The 23407-nt window shown below is 40.2% G+C and overlaps 1 protein-coding gene and 1 long non-coding RNA gene across 2 annotated transcripts; both read right to left on the minus strand.

Moving 5' to 3' along the window:
* Positions 1-10657: 10657 nt before the first annotated feature.
* Positions 10658-11216, minus strand: LOC115141023 (uncharacterized). The gene is made up of 3 exons (XR_003865320.2): positions 11130-11216; positions 10995-11030; positions 10658-10706 (listed from the first exon to the last, which is right to left on the minus strand). It is a non-coding gene; the product is annotated as an uncharacterized LOC115141023 (long non-coding RNA).
* Positions 11217-19279: 8063 nt separating this feature from the next.
* Positions 19280-22034, minus strand: LOC115141020 (CD83 antigen-like). The gene is made up of 6 exons (XM_029679595.2): positions 21863-22034; positions 21490-21670; positions 21263-21399; positions 20876-21113; positions 20619-20719; positions 19280-20481 (listed from the first exon to the last, which is right to left on the minus strand). Exons 2-6 carry the CDS (start codon positions 21515-21517, stop codon positions 20329-20331), a joined length of 657 nt encoding a protein of 218 aa, XP_029535455.2. The 5' UTR covers positions 21518-21670; positions 21863-22034; the 3' UTR covers positions 19280-20328.
* Between the last annotated feature and the right edge of the window lie 1373 nt (positions 22035-23407).

Below are 23407 nucleotides of genomic sequence, written 5' to 3' on the forward strand. Positions count from 1 at the left end.
AATGGCGACTGTACTACCTGAATTGGCCTCGTTTTGAAGATGGCTCATTATGAAATGCTAGCTGCCATGACTAAAGCCATACAAGAGTACTCTTTGAGGTGTGGTTTGATGTGGGTGTGTTATGTTTGCATATCATACCCTGGTAGGTACTGTTTGTCCTTCCTAAGGCACCGTAGCATCAACACAGCGATTTCCTCAAAATAGTAACTTCCTTAAAACGGTCAGAATTCATCTAAGCTATATCAAGAAATCTGTAATTAATGTAGATGCTTTTGCAGAGGTCTTAGTCACACAATTTTGAATCTAGCTAAGCTGTTTGGTGCAGTATTTTTCAAGTAAAAAATTTTGCATGAAAAACTAGTCTGTGCATACAGTCTATTGGGTAGGGAAAGTCTGGCTGCATGCAGGACTGATGCTCAGGACTGATTTTTGAGAACAATAAAATGTATACAATTTCATAATCCGCAAACTGTCAAACTATCATCAATAAAGCACAAGCTACACACTGTTTATCAGTGCCCAAAATCACTTGCTAGCTAGCTAAATTACAACTCTGTGTTTGTCAATTAAGCTAGCAAGTAGTAGCTAGCAGGCACACAGTAAGCTTATCAAGTCACTAGCTAGTGGCGACATGTGTGCTTCGGTGCTGTTTTATTTACACATTTCTCACTCTTACCAGAGTGTAAGTCTGTCTGGCAGTGTTTCATAGGGAATCATGTTACAAAACAGGTCTCGGGGGGGACACAAGATGCTCGCAAATGGGTTTTGGAATATTGACAAGTTGCACTTGGGATACAAGTGCACTCTGAACGTGTCAATTCTAATTTTGCCCAATAAAGTGGCAGACTCACGTGATTGATACTATCAAACACATCAGCAAACGCCACTCCATAAAGGGCTTAGGGCAAAGAGTTATTTCAGCATAACATTGGCCATGTGTTGTCTTATGTAAACAAGTCTGAGGTGCTGTGTAATGGGCAGGTCTGCCTCACTGTCTGGAGGTTCTGGATGCTATGATTGGATAGTGTGCACAGCTAATGGAGTGCAATCAGTACAGCTGCTTCTCTCGTGTGAGTGTGCACTGGGCAAGTGGACATGACCATAATCTATACCCAACCCTTGAGTAAGTGGTGACAAACTCACTTACAAAAGTTTTGTTGGACGAGACTAAATGACACAAATTATCTGTCAACTTTCAACTTTGACACGAATGAATGTTTCTGAGTCCTATCAATGCCACATAGGCTGTTTAAAACCACAGAAGTTGGTTTTAAGGGGCAGTTGACCTTTAAGACAGACTGGTAGGATAGTTAGCCATTGGTAGAATTAAATGGTGGAAGTAACATTTGAGTGTAGTAGAGTTGACTGATGACAATGACATGAATACTGTGTACACTCAGTGACCAGCTTATTAGTACACCCATCTAGAACCGGGTCAGACCCCTCTTTGACTCCAGAACAGCCTGAATTATTCAGGGCATGGTGTTCAATTGTTTCTCAATTGGTATCAAGGAACCTAATGTGTGCCAGGAAATCATTCCCCACACCAGTACAGGTGTGGGTGGGCCTGGGTGGACACAGGCCCACCCACTGAGGAGCCAGGCCCTGCCAGGCCCACCCAATCAGATTGAGCAAAAACAAAACAATTATGCATTATTTATTTTTTAACTCCTCAGCGCTTTGGTCAATTGTTTTGCCCATTTTAACATTCAATCAAACAGTAACTGAATGCCTGTCTGCCTGCTTTATACAGCAAGCCACGGCCACGTGCTGTCTGTAGAAGCGAACCGGGTGGTGTACCTAATTAACTGACCAAGGAGTATGTATAATACACAACATTTGGATGGGAGCTATAATCCAGTTATATTGCTTGAAATCAGGCATGGCAGCTTTAAATGGGGAAAGATTGCTTCCATACCCCACTTTTCCCCACTTGCGTGAATTTCATTGGAAAAACTTCACTTTGCCGTGTGTACCCGTGTGCTGATATGCAACTGGTATTTGAGCCTAGGTTGTTTTCACATGACTAAGTTAGCCCTCTAAACTTATGGCTTAGCTTGGGGGAGCAAACACATGTTTTAAGGTCTCAGGAAAGGTCATCACACTATAGTGACCATCTCTGAATGTCCAATACAGCTGTTTTTAACTCAATATCAAATCTTTTCTAGGTAACATTTCTGGGTACTGTGATTTATTTTCCATTTAAAAGGGCCCAAAATAAACAAAAATAGCTTCTTAGCAAAGAGCAATTTCTGGGAGTGGTCTGAGTGGGGAGTGGAAAACTAGCTGTTATTGGCAGAGAGGTTTGGAACTCTCTTTCTTAATGGTCTAGTCATTAATTTACTGCCTAGATGTCACCAGCCAGGCCAAAACGCCGTCCCACCAATTTCAGTCCGTATTTTCAAACATTAAAAGGGCATTATCATAATTTTCACAATTTCACAGTATTATTCCAACCTCATAGTATGGAAATGCATATAAAACACAGGTGAATCATGTTTTTCACTGCACTGGACCATTTAAACTGACACTTTGCCTAGTATGCTGCATAATACAGTGCATCTAGGTTGACATCCTTTCTTGGCGTAAAGTGGATTCCCAATCTCACTCATGTCTTTATTTATTCACTTTTCAGTTGCCGTGTTCACAGCCCCTGTAGTGGAGAAGAAAATTGCCTACACATGTCAAGAGGGTACAAACACACTTGAAGCACCATTTGGAGCAGTGGATCCCCAATGTGATCAGAGCTGGACCATTGTCAAAAAGGTCATCTATTATACAGCACCAGTCAAAAGTTTGGACACCTACTCACAAGGGTTTTATTTTTACTATTTTCTACATTGTCGAATAATAGTAAAGACATCAAAACTATGAAATAACACAAATGCAATCATGTAGTAAAAAAAGGAAACAAATCAAAATATATTTTACATTATTCAATTAGCCACACTTTTCCTTGACAGCTTTGCACACTCTTGGCATTCTCTCAACCAGCTTCACCTGGAATGCTTTTCCAACAGTATTGAAGGACTTCCCACATATGCTGAGCACTTGTTGGCTGCTTTTCCTTCACTCTGGGGTCCAACTCATTCAAAGCATTCTCAATTAGGTTGAGCTCAGGTGATCGTGGAGGCCAGATCATCTGATGCAGCTCTCCACCACTCTCCTCCTTGGTCAAATAACCCTTACACAGCTCTTTTGAATAAAACCCCCACCTTGAGAATTTCTCAACTTACCATGTTTCTCTCAATTACGAGAGGACAAAGGTTGCAGACCAGCTTACCTCAATAACGAGAGGGCCAAAGTTTGAGACCAGACTGCTGAATCTTTTAATCATCCCACATGGTTAAACTCTTAAGACTATATATATATGAGAGCGAGAGAGATGTTTTTCTCCCCCTTGGTGCCCCGACTTCCTAGTTAATTAGTTATTTGATAAATAAGTCATGGTTTTTGCGACTGCACTTGAAGAAACTTGACATTTTCTGTATTGACTGACCAGCATGTCTTAAAGTAATGATGAACTGTTGTTTCTCTTTGCTTATTTAAGCTGTTATTGCCATAATATGGACTTGGTATTTTACCAAATAGGGCGATCTTCTGTATACCACCCCTACCTTGTCACAACACAGCTGATTGGCTTAAATGCATTAAGAAGGAAAGAAATTCCACAAATGAACTTTTAACCAGCCACACCTGGTAATTGAAATGCATTCCAGGTGACTACCTCGTGAAGCTTGTTGAGAGTGCCACGACTGTGTAAAGCTGTCAACTTTGAAGAATCTCAAATATAAAGTGTTTAACACTTTTTTTTTTGGTTACTACATGATTCCATATGTGTTATTTCATAGTTTTAATGTCTTCACTATTATTCTACAATGTAGAAAATAGTATAAATAAAAACCCTTGAATGAGTAGGTGTGTCCAAACTTTTGACTGGTACTGTAAATGTGGTTATGACAAGTAGATACAATGTGAAGTCAGACATTTTTATTAGCACTATTTTTATTTTATTTTTTACATATCACCATTGATAGTATCATCAACAGTATGCAGAGGGGCAGGGGCCATTTCAATTGAGACATGACGTGAAATATAATTTTCTTCGCTACAGCCCATTGCCTACCACAAAAATGGCAAAGGTGAATGCAGTTTTCCATGTAAGGACGTGTTCTCTGGCAAAGTCCTCCTCAGTGACTGTGCCGATGTCATATTAACTACTGGTTGCACCACCAAGGTAGGTCAACTCATACAATTCACCTTCCTCTTCTCTGTTACTGCCTACCAAATGCCAACCTAGTAAACATTTCTAAATATTTCCACCTTTCTCTTTCACAGGATGGGGTATATGAAGAGACCAGGCTGCACTTCTCAGGTGTGGTTGCTCCTGATGTTATTGGTGTATAACACAACATACCATTGATGTTCATATAAAGCGTTGTTGTCATCATATTGCTCATGTCACTCTTTTTGCTCCATCAGCGATAAGCAGACCAACTGTCTCTATGACAACCACTAACACTGCAAACAAACATATCGCACATTATGGTAAAGTATGTTTTTTTATTTTTATATAATGGATTACATTTTGATTGCACAAATAAGTGGCACTGTTATCAAAAAATACATACTAGCAGCATACTAGGGTGGTAAATCATTGCAAATTAGTATATTGATTTAATGCAATTCCCCCCTCCTGCAAAACAAATAGCCTATCAACCTTCTCAACTCCGGAGCAACTTGTTGGAGGCTACTGTTTTTGTAGGCACTTGCTTTCTGGACCGTTACAGAAGTCCGTGATATGTGCGATATTCCCTGACACATGTTTCGTCAGGCTTAAACCATGTTATCCATATCTGTTTAAACAGTAGCCTACAATAGAAAATTAATTTTGTGATGCGTGATGATGTACCTTGCTTTATTTGATCTCCATTATTTCAAAGGAATTGAGCCTTAGTTTAAGAGTTGGGAAAAACAGGACTACGGGTCATGAGATATGCTGTTGAAGATTTTCCACACAGGCCTACCATAGACTATAAGTGCTCCGGCGCAGTTGATAGGATACTGTACCTTGGATACCGCAGATTGCTGGTTGCATTAATACTAGTATTATGATGCATAATTGCCATGGTAATTTGGAATGTCCAGTCCGTAGGCGTGAGACTCTGTTTGGACACGGCCGTGGTGGGAGGCTGGCGCGCAGTACGCACCTTACGACTTACCACCTCATCACTGTCATCTTCTCTTGGGCGACACTTTAGTGGTCTCTTATTGTTATACCCAGTGAGTGGCTGGACCTGCACTTTTATAGGCCTAGGCTTTTCCTTGGCAGTGAAATGACGTCATAATTGCATTGACAAATCAAATTTATTTATATAGCCCTTCGTACATCAGCTGATATCTCAAAGTGCTGTACAGAAACCCAGCCTAAAACCCCAAACAGCAAGCAATGCAGGTGTAGAAGCACGGTGGCTAGGAAAAACTCCCTAGAAAGGCCAAAACCTAGGAAGAAATCTAGAGAGGAGCCAGGCTATGAGGGGTGGCCAGGTGTGCCGTGTGGAGATTATAACAGAACATGGACAAGATGTTCAAATGTTCATAAATGACCAGCATGGTAAAATAATAATAATCACAGTAGTTGTCGAGGGTGCAGCAAGTCAGCACCTCGGGAGTAAATGTCAGTTGGCTTTTCATAGCCGATCATTAAGAGTATCTCTACCACTCCTGCTGTCTCTAGAGAGTTGAAAACAGCAGGTTTAGGACAGATAGCACGTCCGGTGAACAGGTCAGGATTCCATAGCCGCAGGCAGAACAGTTGAAACTGGAGCAGCAGCACGGCCAGGTGGACACGATGCATTAGTAACTGAGCCATTCCAAAGCAGTGTTGTGTTTGATTCCACCTGAAGCGAGACCAATTCAAAACCAAGACAAATCGAATCAGAGTCAAGACCAAGACCAGAGGTGAGGCGAGACTAAGTCAAGACCGAGACCAGGAGGGGGGTTAGGGGTCTGATACCAAGACCAGAAAAATGCGAGTCCAATTCAAGACCATTAATTGTGTCAAATCTCCACCATAATAAAAGCTCAATGTCCAGTATTTCTGTGTTGATATGTATTCTTTAGGCATTCAGAATGGTGAGAAAATGTGGGCTGACGGCAAATAGAGCCACTTTAAAAATGATCACAAACCAAACAGGTCTATAATAGATGAAAAGACAAAATATGTTACAACTTCCCTGTTTCCCCTTACTAATAGTGAGCATGCAACTTTCAAACAATGTCCCATACTCTTCCCTACCAGCAAATAATTTCTGACAAGCGCGACAATATTTGAGGATACATTTCTATGAATGTAAAGGACATTAGTGGTATGAGTAAAGTAGAAAGCCCAGGTTTCAATAGACAATAAGATATTGTGTCATGAAAGGAGTGTGGTTATTTGGCCTGGCGAATGGGAGCTGATAATTATTTATCAAGAATTCTTCACTCAGAATCAAGACGAAGTAAAAATGTATGTGACACCGAGACAAGACCGAGACTCTCAATACAGATGTAGGATCTTAATTTGATCACTCCTTTGTTGCTGAGAATGTACCTGCACAGCAGGACATTCAAACTTGTGTATTCAAGGTTTAAAAAGTATTCTAAAGTTAGTTATTTCCAGATTTGATTTGCCCTAATGAAGAATTTATCAACCCTAACAAAAAATGTCCATTAATTATAATCCACATAATAATTCACATTTCCTGTTGCTGCAGGATTATTTTACTGCTGTTGCAAACTGGCTCAAATTAAGATCCTACATCTGTATGTGGTCTCGAGACCAGACTCTGTTTGGAACTACTTAACAACAATACAAAACACAGCGGAATATAAAGTGGACAATATCATGTGGGAGGACGATGTACTTCTTTTGAAGCTTAGAATCAATAACTTATTATAATATATATCAGAGCTCTATTACTATCAAAACAAGTTTAGCTGTTACAGGAAAATGCCTGATGTTCTAACTACAATGAGAGATTTTTAAATAAACAAAATAACTTATTACTTAACCGTCTTCTGTTTATATTTTAGGACTTTGGACATTCCTGATCCTTAGGGTCCCTATGATCATACAATTTGTACTGTAGATGTGGTCTGAGGGGGCTCTCGCATTGGGGACCAACAATCTAGAACCAACAAAGAACCCAGATGACATCCTTTATCCTGCCAATGAAGAACAGTTGGGCATTTGTAGTTGGTGGGACACACTACACCATCTAACATCAAAGTTAAGCAAATAGTATTATAGACATCTATCTACTCAGGACCTTGCTTTTTAAAGGAAGAATATGACTTCTTCCGCCATGTCCAGACTCTAATTGCATGTTTTAGTCTCCTTGCTACCTTCTACGCACTTTTCTACCTTTTTGTCTCAGTACTCTGCTAACTAAACCAAGTGTACCTGTAGGATGGGTGACATTTACATCATGTAGTTTCACCTAAGAGAGGAAGAAAGAAAGCCATAGTGTTTTTTTTTGACAGAACACAAACTTCAACAGAAAATGTTTGTTGCTGCTGACCACCTACAGTATAATCTGCACTGCCTCATCATGCTGTGCCATGTAGACAGTGTTTATGAAATATATTTATTAAGCTATTTATTACCTATTCATTCTAAAAAAGCACAAATGACGAAGTATGAATGTACAATTAGCTAGAAAAACAAGCTGTGAACTTGTCCGTTACAAGCCAATCATCTCTCCCATGGCCCATTTGTTGTCACAAAATGGCAGTACTTCACTATGCCTTGGGACCAATGTCAAATTGTGTGTGTTTTTATGTCCCATCAAATTAAGGAATATATTTTGCAAGATTTTAAGAATATATATTTTAAAGTAGTGTCCTTTAAAAAAAAAAATAATACTTTGCCTTGGACCATTTTGTATTGGTACAAATATAGCTACACCTACTCACCCCTAGATCAGAGAATAAGCTTAGAGACAAGTGACTCGATTGATTTCACCATAGAGATGTACAATAGTGTTTAATACTTGGTAATAATTCTTACCTCCTTCCAGTCCATAAAACCAAACACTTTTATATGAACTGACAACCATCATTTTACACACTAAGAGGAGCCCTTTTGAACACGAGCAGCGTTAAACATTTTAACAAGGTTTATTTTCTTGTGTTCATTCATGTGTACTTTCATAGCATAGTTATATACCATCCTGTTTAGCATTCTTTTGATGAGAGATATTCACCCATTTTCATGCTCTGCTCATTTTCTAATCTGTCCTGTGATGTGGTGGTGATACATTAAAAAGAATTGTCTCCAAACATTGTGACGCTTTTGTATCAGGGTTCTGATTGCCAACATGTACACAAAAGTACAAATGTTAAGAACACGTGTGTGATATACTTGAGTTTACAGGGCTATGTTTCCGCCTTGTAATGTGTTGGGATGATTCTCAATGAAGATTGACAAAAATATCAATTAAGAGGTGATAAGAGTTGAACGTCCTGTTCATGCGAGTTATTTATGAATATAGTTCATTCATTTAATCGACAGACATTTTGTGCTGTCCTACAAATCATTGCCAGATTATTTATTATACAGTATTTGGATTTCAATGTGTTATTTTGAATATGAAAACATAAAAATAAAAAAACTTTATATTGATCAATGTTGTCTGTGACCATTTTATCTAAAACCGTGATACTTCAGAACACACAGTACATGTGCTTGTGATACTTTACAAAATGATTTACTTCACTTTATTTTCAATGTATACACAGCATTGTTGATCATATCAAAAACAAAACCTGACTTGTAGCCAGAGACTCCTGCCAGTTTCTCAAGCCCCTTATAGTTTTGCTTGGAGGAAGACTATTTTCTTTCTTGTTTCTGCATAAAAAAATCATGTGTTGTTTTTGCCTAGCAAAAAAAAGTTATAAATTATGCCTAAACAGAGTTCATTGTGAGCCTTGCTCAAATGGAATGCAGTCAAGGTTGGTTTCATCTCTCTGTGCAGAGTCCAGCATGTTTCACCAAACCGTTCCAACACTGGTGAGCGCCATGGAACAGTGCTCGGATCAATTCCATTTCAATACTAGTTGATACAGCAATTGAATTAGGAATGAAATTCAAAAAGATAAATGCTGTACACATTGAGGTTTGGTCTGGGAATGGAGCAATGTCAAGCGAATCTGGAAGTGATTTACAGATACTTTCCAACAATTCTAAGACAAGCAATTTTGAGGTAGACCTGAGAGTTTCACACCAGTGGAAACAGTGTCCTACCTCTGAGGCCTCGTGTCCTGGCAGTCTTTTACCAGGCTCACCTCCTTTCCCTTTTGGACCTTTTATTCCTGTGGAGTAGAACAGAGATCATGCCTAATTCAACTCTGAAGCTATGCCACTAAAAAGGTGCTCCACTAAATTTCACTTGAATTAGCCTTAGTGATCAGGGTTAGTTTACCTGGAATCAAGTTTGGAACAACTATGTCTATTGGTTGGATTTACATACCTCTTTCACCCTCTGTCCCCTTCTGACCATCCACTCCTGTGTCCCCTTGGATGCCCCTGCCTCCTTTGACTCCAGCTTTGCCCGCTTTACCCTGAGAGAGGTCAACAGAACTTATCATCGTTTGGAATAAAGGCTTTCCTTGGTAGATAGGGGTTGGTTTGGGGGCTGTGTGACTCACGGGTTTGCCTGATTCTCCAGTTGGTCCCCTGGTTCCGGGCGGCCCAATAAGTGTGCGGTTGTTGATGGGGCAGCCCTGGGAACACTTTACCTGGATGGAATCTGCATACTGGGAGATCTGGGCTGTCACCACTCCTTTACACAGCTGCAATACCTGCTCATCTGTCAGCCCAGGGCCCTGAGGTCAAAAAATAAATCAACCAAGCAAGTAATCAATCGATCAATCATTCAGTAAATGTTCTTGCTAGATATGGGTCAATGTAAAATAAGGGGGAAACCCTTCCTTCAGGCAGACTGGAGTTGGTTCCTGATACGCACAGGGGCACCTGGCACTCCTTTAGGTCCAGAGCCACCTTTGAAGCCCAGGTCACCACCTGGACCTGGCTCTCCTCTGGAGCCTGGGATACCAGGGGGTCCATTTAGTCCAACAATGCCATCAGGGCCGATGGTACCTCTCTCCCCTTGCTGCCATTCAGAGATGAGGGGAAGGAGAGAGACAGACAAAGGGGGGACATTGTTCAGTCACTAAACACAAAAAGTCACGATTTAAACTCAATCTCACTACTTGTACCTAATCAAATAATTTAATTCTCAATACTTCTACCTAATTAAATAATTGAATTATCAATACTTCTACTTGATTAAAACAGTTCTCTTAGGATATTATGATATAACAGGAACTCAACACTACAGTATGTGCTGTTGTATCTGCTGTCATCTAGGAACAGCATAAAGTGTCAGTATTGTGGTTTTTACATGACATAAAATGAGTTGGGGAGTTGGGGTGTAAAATAATTTTACAAAATGGATTGTAGAAACCTGTCCTTTGTCACCACGTGCTCCAAAACTTCCCTGTTTGGAAAGAGGAACAGAAACATTTTTGGTAAGAAGAAAAACAGTCCCACTACATCAATGGAAACAGGAAGTAGATGTGAGAGTGACGTAGCCTCGGCATTGTCAAATGATTACCGTGTCTCCTTTCTCTCCCTTCACACCAGTTCTTCCAACCCCACCCTGAGGAAGGAACAATCAGCACATGAGATAAGTCAGTAAGATGCCATGGCAATGATAGGACTGCTTATTACAGCTTATCAGTCACAAAGGAAAGACCCAAACATAAACAGTAGATGGCCAATACACATCCACTTACTTGTGTGTGTGTGTGTGTGTGTGTGTGTGTGTGTGTGTGTGTGTGTGTGTGTGTGTGTGTGTGTGTGTGTGTGTGTGTGTGTGTGCTTGATTAACTGTGAGAAATTGACTGGTAATTTAGCAGTGTGATGGGGAATGTAAATAAAAGGTTACCTTCTCACCATCAGGTCCTGTCTCCCCTTTGGCTCCCTAGAAACAACGTATTAAATCAACAATTGTATAATCACAAAAGTCAATGATGATAATTGTAGTGGTAATGACAATGTTGGAGTAATGACATATACACACAGGCTGGGCCTGCAGGCCTTTAGGTCCTGGTTTCCCTGGAATTCCTGCATCTCCTCTCGCTCCTTGAGGCCCCTGTAATATGAAACACACACATAGGTAAACTGCTGCAAATACACACACACACACTTTATAATGAGAATCTTTGTTCAAAAATAGTAATTTAGTTAAATTTCAATGAATGCCATAACATCTCTGACAGTTTTTCTCTTTTAAAAAAAGAATACTAAAACCAGCATGACCATCTGTGGTTTTACATGACACTGAAACCTTTTTGGGGACTTTACTAACATATCTGTTACCTTCCTTGTTTAAATGTCAACAATGTCACATGGGTGTCTGTCCACCCACACGAAACGCTCAAGCAACATTACCACCAACCCCGGACTGTCTTGTCTCTACGCACACGTGGTTCCCATTCCTCCTAAGTGTATATATGTGCCCTCCATTCCCCATTGTCCTTGTTGATTATTGTTCCATGTCCGTTGGTCTTGTGAGGATCTGTGCTCTGTTGTCTCGGCTTACGTGTAAGTGTGCACTTGTTATTACGGATCTCATCCTGTGTATTTATTAGAGGTTTATATTTCGTTCTTTGGTTTGGGTTACAGCCCTGTGTTATATAATACGTGTTTGTTTTGGGCTTTGTCCCCGTAATGTTCATGACGTACTCTATTTTGGGTAGTGAAATAAAAAAAAACGATTTCATATTCCTTCGCTTGTCTCCTATCATTGTACAACGTGACAAGCTCCTACTCTCCCACACCACGATTCCCTCTCGCGCCCTAGGACAGAAGACTGGCCATTATTCACAAAGTACTAATTTACAGTTGAAGTAAGGTTAGTTTAGGTTGGAGTCATTAAAACTAGTTTTTCAACCACTCCACAAATTTCTTGTTAAGAAACTATAGTTTTGTCAAGTCGGTTAGGACATCTACTTTGTGCATGACAAAGTAGATAAGTAATTTGTCCAACAATTGTTTACAGACAGATTATTTAACTTAAAAGTTACTGTATCACAATTCCAGTGGGTCAGAAGTTTACATACACTAAGTTGACTGTGCCTTTAAACAGCTTTAGAAGCTTCTGACAGGCTAATTGACATAATTTGAGTCAATTGGAGGTGTACCTGTGTATGTATTTCAAGGCCTACCTTCAAACTCAGTGCCTCTTTGCTTGACATCATGGGGGAAAAAGTCTGGTTCATCCTTGGGAGCAATTTCCAAACGCCTGAAGGTACCACGTTCATCTGTACAAACAATAGTACGCATGTTAATCACCATGGGACCACGCAGCCATCATACCGCTCAGGAAAGAGATGCGTTCTGTCTCCTAGAGATTAATGTACTTTGGTGCGAAAAGTGCAAATCAATTCCAGAACAACAGCAAAGGCCCTTGTGAAGATGCTGGAGGAAACAGGTACAAAAGTATCTATATCCACAGTAAAACGAGTCCTATATCGACATAACCTGAAAGGCAGCTCAGCAAGGAAGAAGCCACTGCTCCAAAACCACCATAAAGTAAGACTACGGTTTGCAACTGCACATGGGGACAGATCCAACTTTTTGGAGAAATGTCCTCTGGTCTGATGAAACAAAAATATAACTGTTTGGCCATAATGACCATCATTATGTTTGGAGGGAAAAGGGGGAGACTAAAGAACACCAAAGAGCCAAAGAACACCATCCCAACCGTGAAGCACGGGGATGGCAGCATCATCTTGTGGGGGTGCTTTGCTGCAGGAGGGACTGGTGCACTTCACAAAAAAGATGGCATCATGAAGTAGGAAATTATGTGGATATATTGAAGCAACATCTAAAGACATCAGGCAGGAAGTTAAAGCTTGGTTGCAGATGGGTCTTCCAAATGGACAATGACCCCAAGTATACTTCCAAAGTTGTGGCAAAATGGCTTAAAAGGACAACAATGTAAAGGTATTGGAGTGGACATCACAACGTCCTGACCTCAATCCCATAGAAAATTTGTTGGCAGAACTGAAAAAGCGTGTGCGAGCAAGGAGGCCAACAAACCTGACTCAGTTACACCAGCTCTGTCAGGAGGAATGGGCCAAAATTCACCCAACGTATTGTGGGGAGCTTTTGGAAGGCTACCCAAAACATTTGACCCAAGTTAAACTAATTGAGTGTATGTAAACTTCTGACTCAGTGGGAATGTGATGAAAGAAATACAAGCTGAAATAAATCATTCTCCCTACTATTATTCTGACATTTCACATTCTCAAAATAAAGTGGTGATCCTAACTGATCCTTTTACTAGGATTAAATGTCAGGAATTGTAAGAAAAAAAAAGAGTTTAAATGTATTTGGCTAAGGTGTATGTAAACTTCCGACTTCAACTGTACATGCTAAAATCGCCACTTAACCTAATACAATATCTGCCTAATTTCTTCCAGCAATTTAGCCCCTGTCTATGTGATGCGAGAGTTTGTCTATCACACTGTGTGTAGCCAGAGGATGTGATACAGAAATACTTTCCCCAAAACATTCTCAATCACATTTTAACTGCAAAGTAGGCTTACCTGGCAGACTAGCCTATATCATGAGTAAGTATATCATTTGTATCCATTATTTGCTAACTTTACCATGAAATGAGCAGCAGCAGGACTGAACCATTGCTAGACCAGCACATTAGATAGCACATTCCTCACTTGCTGTATGCTCAATTAAAGGGCCAGATGCGTAATTAAATGGGAATTACACAAAAAAATGGTCTTCTGATTTAATTTAAAGCATTGACAACACCCAATTTAGCTGTTTCTCTATGAGAAATTGTAATTTTCAGAGTGGAAAGGCTAATACATTCTAAAACCAGGAAAAATAAAACTGAGAAAACAGAATTTGGGAAAATAGAAAACAATTCACAAATTTTATAACTAAAGTTGTTAACTAACCATTATTACTAACCATCTTTATTTTACCATATTGTCCGTAAAATATAGTGTACTACTTTCTCTTTTTTCTATTTGAAAGCTTGAAAAAAATGAGTCGGTCACGACATGTTTTATTTTTTTTAGGTTGCTCTCATGCTAAAAAAGGTTGGAGACCACTGTTTTACACCATTGGCGATAGATTCATAGCACAAACATGTGGAACTGTTATGTAAATATATGTTGAATGCAACAATGATGTGACTGTATCAGAGTTTTAAAACCATCTACTCTCTTTGACTGTATTGTGTATCATGAATCTGCTCCACTCCAATATCTCAGAAATTCTTTATGTTCCTCACATGGATGTGTCACGGTCGTCCTCCTCTTCATCTGAAGAGGAGAGGCGAGAAGGATTGGAGGACCAATATGCAGCGTGATATGTGTTCATGTTGAATGTTTAATTAAAGAAAGAACGGAACACTGAAACACTATACAAAAACAGTAAACAAAATAACAACCGTGAAGCTAATGTGAGCTGCGCTGAAACAAGCCATCAACATAGACAATCACCCACAAACAAACAGTGCAACCCAGGCTACCTAAGTATGATTCTCAATCAGAGACAACTAATGACACCTGCCTCTGATTGAGAACCATACTAGGCCAAAACATAGAAATACCCAAATCATAGAAAAACAAACATAGACTGCCCACCCAACTCACGCCCTGACCATACTAAATAAATACAAAACAAAGGAAATAAAGGTCAGAACGTGACAGGATGTATTAAAAGGAGACATTTAAAATACCATACAAGAAACCTTTTTGGAATAATGTTTGTACTGTCATTATAATAATAATAATAATAACTTGTATGTGTTAAGTCTTTGGACACTGTGTTAACTAACCTCCAGACGAGTTTCAATGCCATTACAACCCTCCTTCCGTGGCCTCCAACTGCTCTTAAATGCAAATAAAACTAAATGCATGCTATTCAATCGATCACTGCCCGCACCTGCCCGCCTGTCCAGCATCACTACTCTGGACGGTTCTGACTTAGAATATGTGGACAACTACAAATACCTGGGTGTCTGGTTAGACTGTAAACTCTCCTTCCAGACTCACATTAAGCATCTCCAATCCAAAATTAAATCTAGAATCGGCTTCCTATATCGCAACAAAGCATCCTTCACTCATGCTGCCAAACATACCCTCGTAAAACTGAACATCTTACCGATCCTCGACTTCGGTGATGTCATCTATAAAATAGCCTCTAACACTCTACTCAACAAACTGGATGCAGTCTATCACAGTGCCATCCGTTTTGTCACCAAAGCCCCATACACTACCCACCATTGCGACCTGTACGCTCTCGTTGGTTGGCCCTCGCTTCATACTCGTCGCCAAACCCACTGGCTACAGGTTATCTACAAGTCTCTGCTAGGTAAAGCCCTGCCTTATCTCAGCTCACTGGTCACCATAGCAGCACGCGCTCCAGCAGGTATATCTCACTGGTCACCCCCAAAGCCAGTGCCTCCTTTGGTTGTATTTCCTTCCAGTTCTCTGCTGCCAATGACTGGAACGAACTGCAAAAATCTCTGAAGCTGGAGACTCACATCTCCCTCACTAGCTTTAAGTACCAGCTGTCAGAGCAGATCACAGATCACTGCACCTGTACACAGCCCATCTGTAAACAGCCCATCTATCTACCTACCTCATCCCCATACTGTATTTATTTATTTATCTTGCTCCTTTGCACCCCAGTATCTCTACTTGCACATTCATCTTCTGCACATCTACCATTCCAGTGTTCAATTGCTATATTGTAATTACTTCGCCACCATGGCCTATTTATTGCCTTAACTTACCTCATTTGCACTCACTGTATATAGACTTTTTGTTTTATTTTGTTCTAATGTATTATTCACTGTATGTTTTCTTTATTCCATGTGTAACTCTGTGTTGTATGTGTCGAATTGCTGTGCTTTATCTTGGCCAGGTCGCAGTTGCAAATGAGAGCTTGTTCTCAACTAGCCTACCTGTTTAAATAAAGGTGAAACTAAATAAATAAATAAAAGTGCTTTTCATACACTATGCACAAAGTGCAATGTTACCTTATTTGGAGGTGAACTTCCTCTCTTGAAGCATCTCCAGTAACATTTCCCATTCGTTTATTGACAAATGTTAAGCTCTGTTTATATTTCAGGATGAATGATATTGTTGGTCCTGTCACCTCTGATTATTGTGATCAGCGTGATCATCAGCCGTTACTGCAGATCTCGTCCAAATGAAGGTGAGGAGGCTTCATCCATGGTGTTGTAATCCCCCCAAAGGACCTAGATGACATCTATCCTGCCAATGAAGAACACTGAATGAGGTATTATCTTAAAATTGAGCCAGTAGGATTACTGACAGGTAATCCTTTCGGGACTGCTGCTCTACCTCTCAAAAGGGAAAGAAATCAGCTTTTAGACCATGTAGGTTTTTAGTTTCTTTGCAGACCGATGAAAATTATGTAGTTCTGTGAAGCACTCAATGTTGTGCACTTTCCTGCATTCTCTTTTAATTCCAATGCTCGAATAACCCCCTAAACTTGTTTACCAGTGATGCAGGAGACGTTGGCAGTCTTTTCACCTAAGACAGGAAGGAGAAAAGCCATAGATTTTTCCGTGAAAATGTGTTCTTGCTGCTAACATTTGAAACTGCACTGCCTCACAATGCTGGGACATATAGCTAGTGTTGTAGTATTAATGTAGTGAGCAATATATTGATTGCTCAGTTCATGTGAATATGACATATGTATAAGTGTAAAATGATAAAGGTACGGTATTTTTAGGTGTTTTTTCCCAACATTTCAGTTTAGTAATTGTTACACTGTTGTCGTGTCTTTGGCTATGCCGGATTAAGTGATATGACATTCTATTCTATAAAATAATTTATCCGTCATTAATATTACCTGATTGAGCTAATCATGTAAATGTAATTAACTAGAGAGTCGGGCACCACAAAATAATATTTATAGAGCTGTTATCTTCCGAATAAACTTTTAAAGACCTAGTAATATTTTATATCAATAGCAGTCAATATTAATCGTCATCTTAATTCAGTCTCATCTGAAAGTGGTAAATTCTTAGTTATCTGCACGAACCCTGGCTAACAAGTTGAATCAGCAATACAAAATTGGGTTTAATTATTTATTTACTACATACCTAACTAATTACACATACACATAATTAAATCATAACTTGATTACAAATTACGTCATAAAGGAAAATGTCCCTAGCGGGCGGAACAGATATGACAGCTTGTTACACAAAAGAAATGGGGTTGGGTTTGAGTGAAAGAGCGGGAAGACTGAGGAACAAAGGGCAAAGCTGTGCTATCTTATGCATTCTAAATTACCGCCCATTTGGAAAAGGAAAGTGCAATAAATATTTACTCTGAGCTGCGCTTCGGTAGGTTGGTGGTAGATGGAAGGCCGTGTTGCCCAACCGAGTCCTTCGTCCTTTGAAGAATGTCTCTGCTGGTAAATCGAATACGTTGTAGTAACGTCGTTGTGTGGTAGACGGGATACTCTGTCTGTTCCTTCCTAACCCTCGTTTGCAGCGGCTGTTGCTAACTCAACGGCTAGGAGGTAACACTTCTGTAGTGAATAAGAGTTCAAAGTTCATACCATTCGCAACCAAAGCTCAGGCTGTTGGCTTCGTTCTGTAGTTATTATCTGAACCATTCTGACATCGGACCGTCGTCCTCGGAACAGGAGGTTATATTGTCGTCAAGGGCTTATATAGGAAGGGAGAGGAGGGCGTGTTTGAAAAGTTTTATAGCCCATGTCCCTTCACAGGGGCGGGCCACTGTTTGAGCAGAGCCCTATCAATTATGAAAACCCAAATCACACATTTTAGAAGCTAAAATCACATTTCATCCCATCACAAATAATTTCATATTCAAACATTTAAATTGAACAACAATTCCATGTGAATCCGATAACTCTGTGTAGACTTTCCACTGTAGAGTTTGTCATCTTATCAATGATGAGAATGTCTCAGATGACAACCGAACTGACATCATATTCATTAAGTACCACCGCATATGTTCAATTGTTCGGATTACGAGAATATAGTTCATTTCCCCCCATCTTCTGATGTTCCCAGAATCTCTATGTTAACCAAGGGTTTTGCAAATGTAACATCAGTAGGGTAGAGAGAGGAAAAAGGGGGGAAGAGGTATTTATGACTGTCATAAACCTACCCCCAGGCCAACGTCATGACACTGTACATTGCCTTTTCTCTCTTCCATATTTGTGGTAAAAACAATGTTAATATAACAGTTAGCTACAGTAGATGTTAGAGATGCCGAGCAATAACAGAAGCGCTCAAGGTTCATCAGTTTATCTTGGGCTTGGAAGTGATGAAATGAACTGGCAATTGGAGAATTACTGGTCTGAAATCCAAATTATATTGTGCCCATGAGGAAGGTACTCACTTAACCTGTGGGACCAGTGTCAAAATGAACGAGGCAAAAAAAATTAAAACGTATTTTTATAGTGTCCACTATCTACTCTGTAATTTGTTATTGGTCCAGAAATACATTTCTTGTTACAAGCTACACTTACCCCTAGATCAGACAATAAGCTTAGAGACAAGTGATTACATGAATATGTTGATATCAAGCTTATTATTTTTATTATTGTGCAATAATGTATTGAGTGCTATGATCAGACAATTGTCATGAAAAAGGTCACTGTTATTGTATATGACCCATATCCATGCACTCCTCATGTCCAATCTGTCCTGTGATATGGTGACGCAATACATTTTTTTAGTTATTCTATAGTATTAAATGTTTAACTACATGGAATTTAATGTTTGTAAAAGATTCACGTGTTCAATGTTGTTTAGATCATATGGCTTAACCTGGCTTCCATTTTATGCTGTTTGATGTTACTTTGTAATGTGTTTGACGATGTCAGAGACCTCACACAATTGTTTGTCACTCAAAGGATTATTAGCAAAGAGGTATTTATGTATTTAACTATTAAAACAGCTATCCAAAAATATAATTGTGATCATCCCAATAGTTGTGATAATCCGGGCTCAAAATTGGCACATTAGTCATTTACGTCACCTGTCAATGTTGTAAAGTCAAGGTACAGTATATAACTAAAATAAAAAATTACAGAATGTGTCTTGTGAAATAGGTAGAGATTTGTTAAAAACCATTTAGCAACTCAGACAGCATACATCAGATACAGTTAGTTACAAAATTATTTACAAGGCTTCTTTATTTTCAATGTATCCACAGAATTGCTGATCATGTTTAAAAAACAATACAAGTAAAATTTCTGCCCATTACTTTTCACCAAAGCCCACTTTTATTTTGCTTAGAGGAAAATTACACATTGGTCATTTCCCAGTTCAAAGTCAATGTCGACTTCAATTCCTGGGTTGACTCAAATGTAAATGGGATTAACCCCCACGTTGCCATGGAGCAACCCTCCAGAATGACCACTCATCGTGGACGATTCCTGCATCCCTTCCTGAAGCTCCTTATTGAGGTTAGATCTTGGGGCTTAGATCGTGGGTCCCTTCAGCAGGCCCTGCTGCCTGCGCATCACAGGCGAGTGGATGCTGCAGACGAGCAATCATTGCTGGAGAACTGCTGTTCTAGCCTGACTTTGTACTGCTGTTTGGCTGCCTGAGTGAAAGGGTATAGGCTACAGTTTCATTTCTTTGAAAAGCCTACACATATTGGTTCTATAGTCCCAGCCAGAGGGTTGTCTGCCTCCATCTGCTCTAGAGGTGAACTCTTCTCCTGGAAAGTACAAGTATTGGGTTGTTAGTTTACCTGAAATGCACAAGGTCCTCTACTCTGACAATTAATCCAGAGATAAAAGGGTAAACTTAGTTTGTTTCTAGTAATCTCTCCTCCATCAGTCTTCTTCTGACTTTATATGGTGTTTGACAACCAACTTTAAGGTGCATTACCACCACCAACTGAGCTGGAGTGTGGTTCGCAGTTCATCTTTCAATCACCCATGTGGGTATATGCTCTGAAAAACCAATGAGGAGATGGGAGAAGCTGGACTTGCAGTGCATAAAGCGTCTATTTTAGACGCTCGTTGATGCGCATGAGCAGTTTGGATGAAATTGCTGAATAACAGGTATGTGTACATTTATTTTGCCACGCTCACAACGCAAGCGGTGTGGTCAGCATGATAGACTCGTTGCTCAGCTTCAAACGTGCCCTAGTCTTTCTCTGCATTTCCTCTTTACGTTCAAGTATACAATGAGCCCAAATTAACAGAACAGGCTCTCACACACAGACATGTTTTATGGAACCCTGTCTCGACCAGTTTGGCCCCAGAGTGTAAATCAACATTAAATCTTTCTTCTCAAGGGGTGCATCTAGAAGTGGTTCTTGTGGATACTTCTTACTCCTTTGCAATAACATATTCCTTAGGATGACCTATGGTAAAGATGAGGATTATTGAGTCAATAATTAACATTTCAAAGAAAATGAAATACATGAAAACCATAAAATGTTTGTTTATTTTATCTGTTAAAAATAATAATAGAGGAACAGCTGGCAATGTTGTAACTCACATAGCTGATGGTGAATATCAGCAATGCCGCCACAATCCCCACAATGGAAAGAACTAGAATGGTATCCCTTTCTTCTGATTGGTCTGTGGACTCAAGGCAACCTGCAAAACAAGTATCCACAAATCCTTGAGCATCACTGGAAACATTTTAAGAATTTAGCAGCATAGATGAACTCTCTCTGGGTCCAATTTAAAACACTCACATACAGTAGGTCTACATACCAAAATAAGCACACAATGAGAGTAGAACACACATACCTGTCACTCTGAGGTGAACCTGCCCCTCCTGGTTCTGCTCTCCTACAGGTGCTGCCAGGAGACACTTGTACCTCCCGCTATCAACAGCCGTTACATTGGGCAGGAAGATATCGAAAGAATCATCAGCCAAAAGTTCCACTTCACGCTCCAGACCGGCGTACCATTGGGTGGTGCTTTTAGGTGATGATAGCCTCTTCATCAATAGACCAGACTCCTTATTAGAGGGCTCCTCACCCAGCTGGGAGAAGAGGGTTTGAGGTTACTATATGCACTTAACAGCTGGTCTGGGACCAGTGCTGTATGTTTTTGGCATATATTGCACTTGTACAGAATTTGGTCAGATGGTTCATAACACAGTTTGTGCTATCACAATAATTGAAAGCTTACCTTGTACCACCTCACTGCCCGGTACTGGACCCCAGGCTTACATAGTGCTTTACATTTCAGAATTGAGTCCTCTCCACAAACTGACTTCACCTCTTGTGTAGGCCTATCCTGTGTGAGGCCACCTTGCACAGAGGCAGCTTTAGACAAACACAAGGTAAATCATTATTTCAGGTGAGCCTGCCTCATTGGAATATCAAATTCATTGTTAAAAATAAATGACAACATACCTAATATGCAGACGAGTTGAAAAAGCATAATTGTAGTACACGGCAACGAAGATGACGATTTAGAACAGGAGGGTAGCAGGTTATATACTTTCCGAGAGAGAAGTTAAACTGGGATTTCCCCGACTGCGTCACATTCTGAAGTGCGCGTGCACTCCCTCCACCCACATGACCGATTGCGAATCTGCAGACATGAGACATGTTCACCACCGCACTTTGCAAAATAAATGTACACACAATATACCCACATGGGTGATTGATAGATGGGTTGAGGTCCACACCGCCAGGTGGTGGTGGTAATGCACCTTAAAGGTGGTTGCCAACCGCCATATAAAGTAAAAAAAATAAGAGATTCTTAGAAATGTACTAGGTTTACCGTTTCATCTGTAGATTAATTGTCAGAGTAGAGGATCTTATGCATTTCAGATATATTAACAACCCAATGTTTATATCCCAGGGTAAATTAGGTAGCTAAATTGGCATGAATGTTTCAGGCGTTTTCCACGTGCGTGTCCTGATCAAGTCTGGTGTGGATGGACAAAATTAACACGTGCACATGGATGTACGAGCGCGCCGGCTCTGTCATCATGAGTCAAGGGAGATATGATGGCGATGCTGTTGGCTCATTCTCCAGATGTGTTTGGGTATGTTTTTTCCAATGAATCTGGCGTTAAATTGAAGAGAAACCGGAATTTTAGTTACTGGGAGTCGTTGTTATTTCAGAACGTTAACTCAATACTTTATTTACCAGTTTATTAGTTGTAGCCTATATCATTGCGTCATATCCTGATTTGTAGAAGGCAATTAACGTGCTTGTAATGTATGGCCGTAACGTTAGTGTCGTGCCTATGATTTTCTTTCTGTTGAAGAAGGTGTTAAAATAGATAGAAATACAACATAGGAAAAATATTAAGATAGGTCTACACTATATTAACCTTTGGACTGTTTTTTGCTACCTGAAAGTGAATGTTTGGGGTGGGGGAATTCCCAGCGAATTCCGCTATCAGACTTCCTCAATTAGATTTGGTTTATTCGTAACGTGTCGAGTGGGTCGTTGGAGTAATTATAGCTGTCTGTGTCAGATTAAATAACGTCTCTTATAGTGTATTAGGTATTTCAGTTAAAAGACAATCATGGAAATACACACTTCATTGACAAGCATGTGGGCACCTGCTCATCGAACACCTAATTTCAAAATCATGGCCGTTAATATGGAGTTGGTCCCCCTGTTTCTGCTATAACAGCCTCCGCTCTTCTGGGAAGGCTTTCCATAAGATGTTGGAACATTGCTGAGGGGACATGCTTACATTCAGTCACAAGAGCATTCGTGAGGTCAGGCACTGATGTTGGGGATTAGGAGTCTGCGTTCCAATTCATCCCTAAGGTGTTAGATGGGGTTGAGCTGCTCTGTGCAGGCCAGCTAAATTCTTCCACAACGATCTCAACAAACCATTTATTTATGGACCTCGCTTTGTGCACAGGGGCCTTGTCATGCTGAAACAGAAAAGAGCCTTCCCCAAACTGTTGCCACAAATTTGGAAGCCCAGAATTGTCTAGAATTATATTGTATTGTGTAGCGGTAAGATTTCCCTTCACTGGAACTAAGGAGCCATGCCCGAACCATGAAAAACAGCCCCAGACCATTATTCCTCCTCCACCAAACTTTACAGTTGGCACTATGCATTGGGGAAGGTAGCATTCTTTTGACATCCACCAAACACAGATTCTTCCGTTAGACTGCCAGATGGTGAAGTGTGATTCATCACTCTCGAGAACATGTTTCCACTGCTTCAGAGTCCAATGACGGCGAGCTTTACACCACTCCAGCCGACGCTTGGCATTGCGATCTTAGGCTTGTGTGTGGCTGCTCTGCCATTGATACCCATTTCATGAAGCGCCTGACGAAAAGTTATTGTGCTGA

The sequence above is a fragment of the Oncorhynchus nerka genome, linkage group LG14 (genome assembly GCF_034236695.1).
Source record: "Oncorhynchus nerka isolate Pitt River linkage group LG14, Oner_Uvic_2.0, whole genome shotgun sequence".
NCBI classification, from domain to species: domain Eukaryota; kingdom Metazoa; phylum Chordata; class Actinopteri; order Salmoniformes; family Salmonidae; genus Oncorhynchus; species Oncorhynchus nerka.

Bases quoted from the DNA above. Each gene is read 5' to 3' on its own strand.
- LOC115141020 (XM_029679595.2), bottom strand. From the start codon at position 21,517: ATGCTTTTTCAACTCGTCTGCATATTAG. The intron at 21,114-21,262 runs GTAAGCTTTCAA...CTCTTCTCCCAG, and splicing joins GGGCAGTGAGGTGGTACAAG to CTGGGTGAGGAGCCCTCTAA. The intron at 20,482-20,618 runs GTGAGTTACAAC...TCTTTACCATAG, and splicing joins TGATATTCACCATCAGCTAT to GTCATCCTAAGGAATATGTT.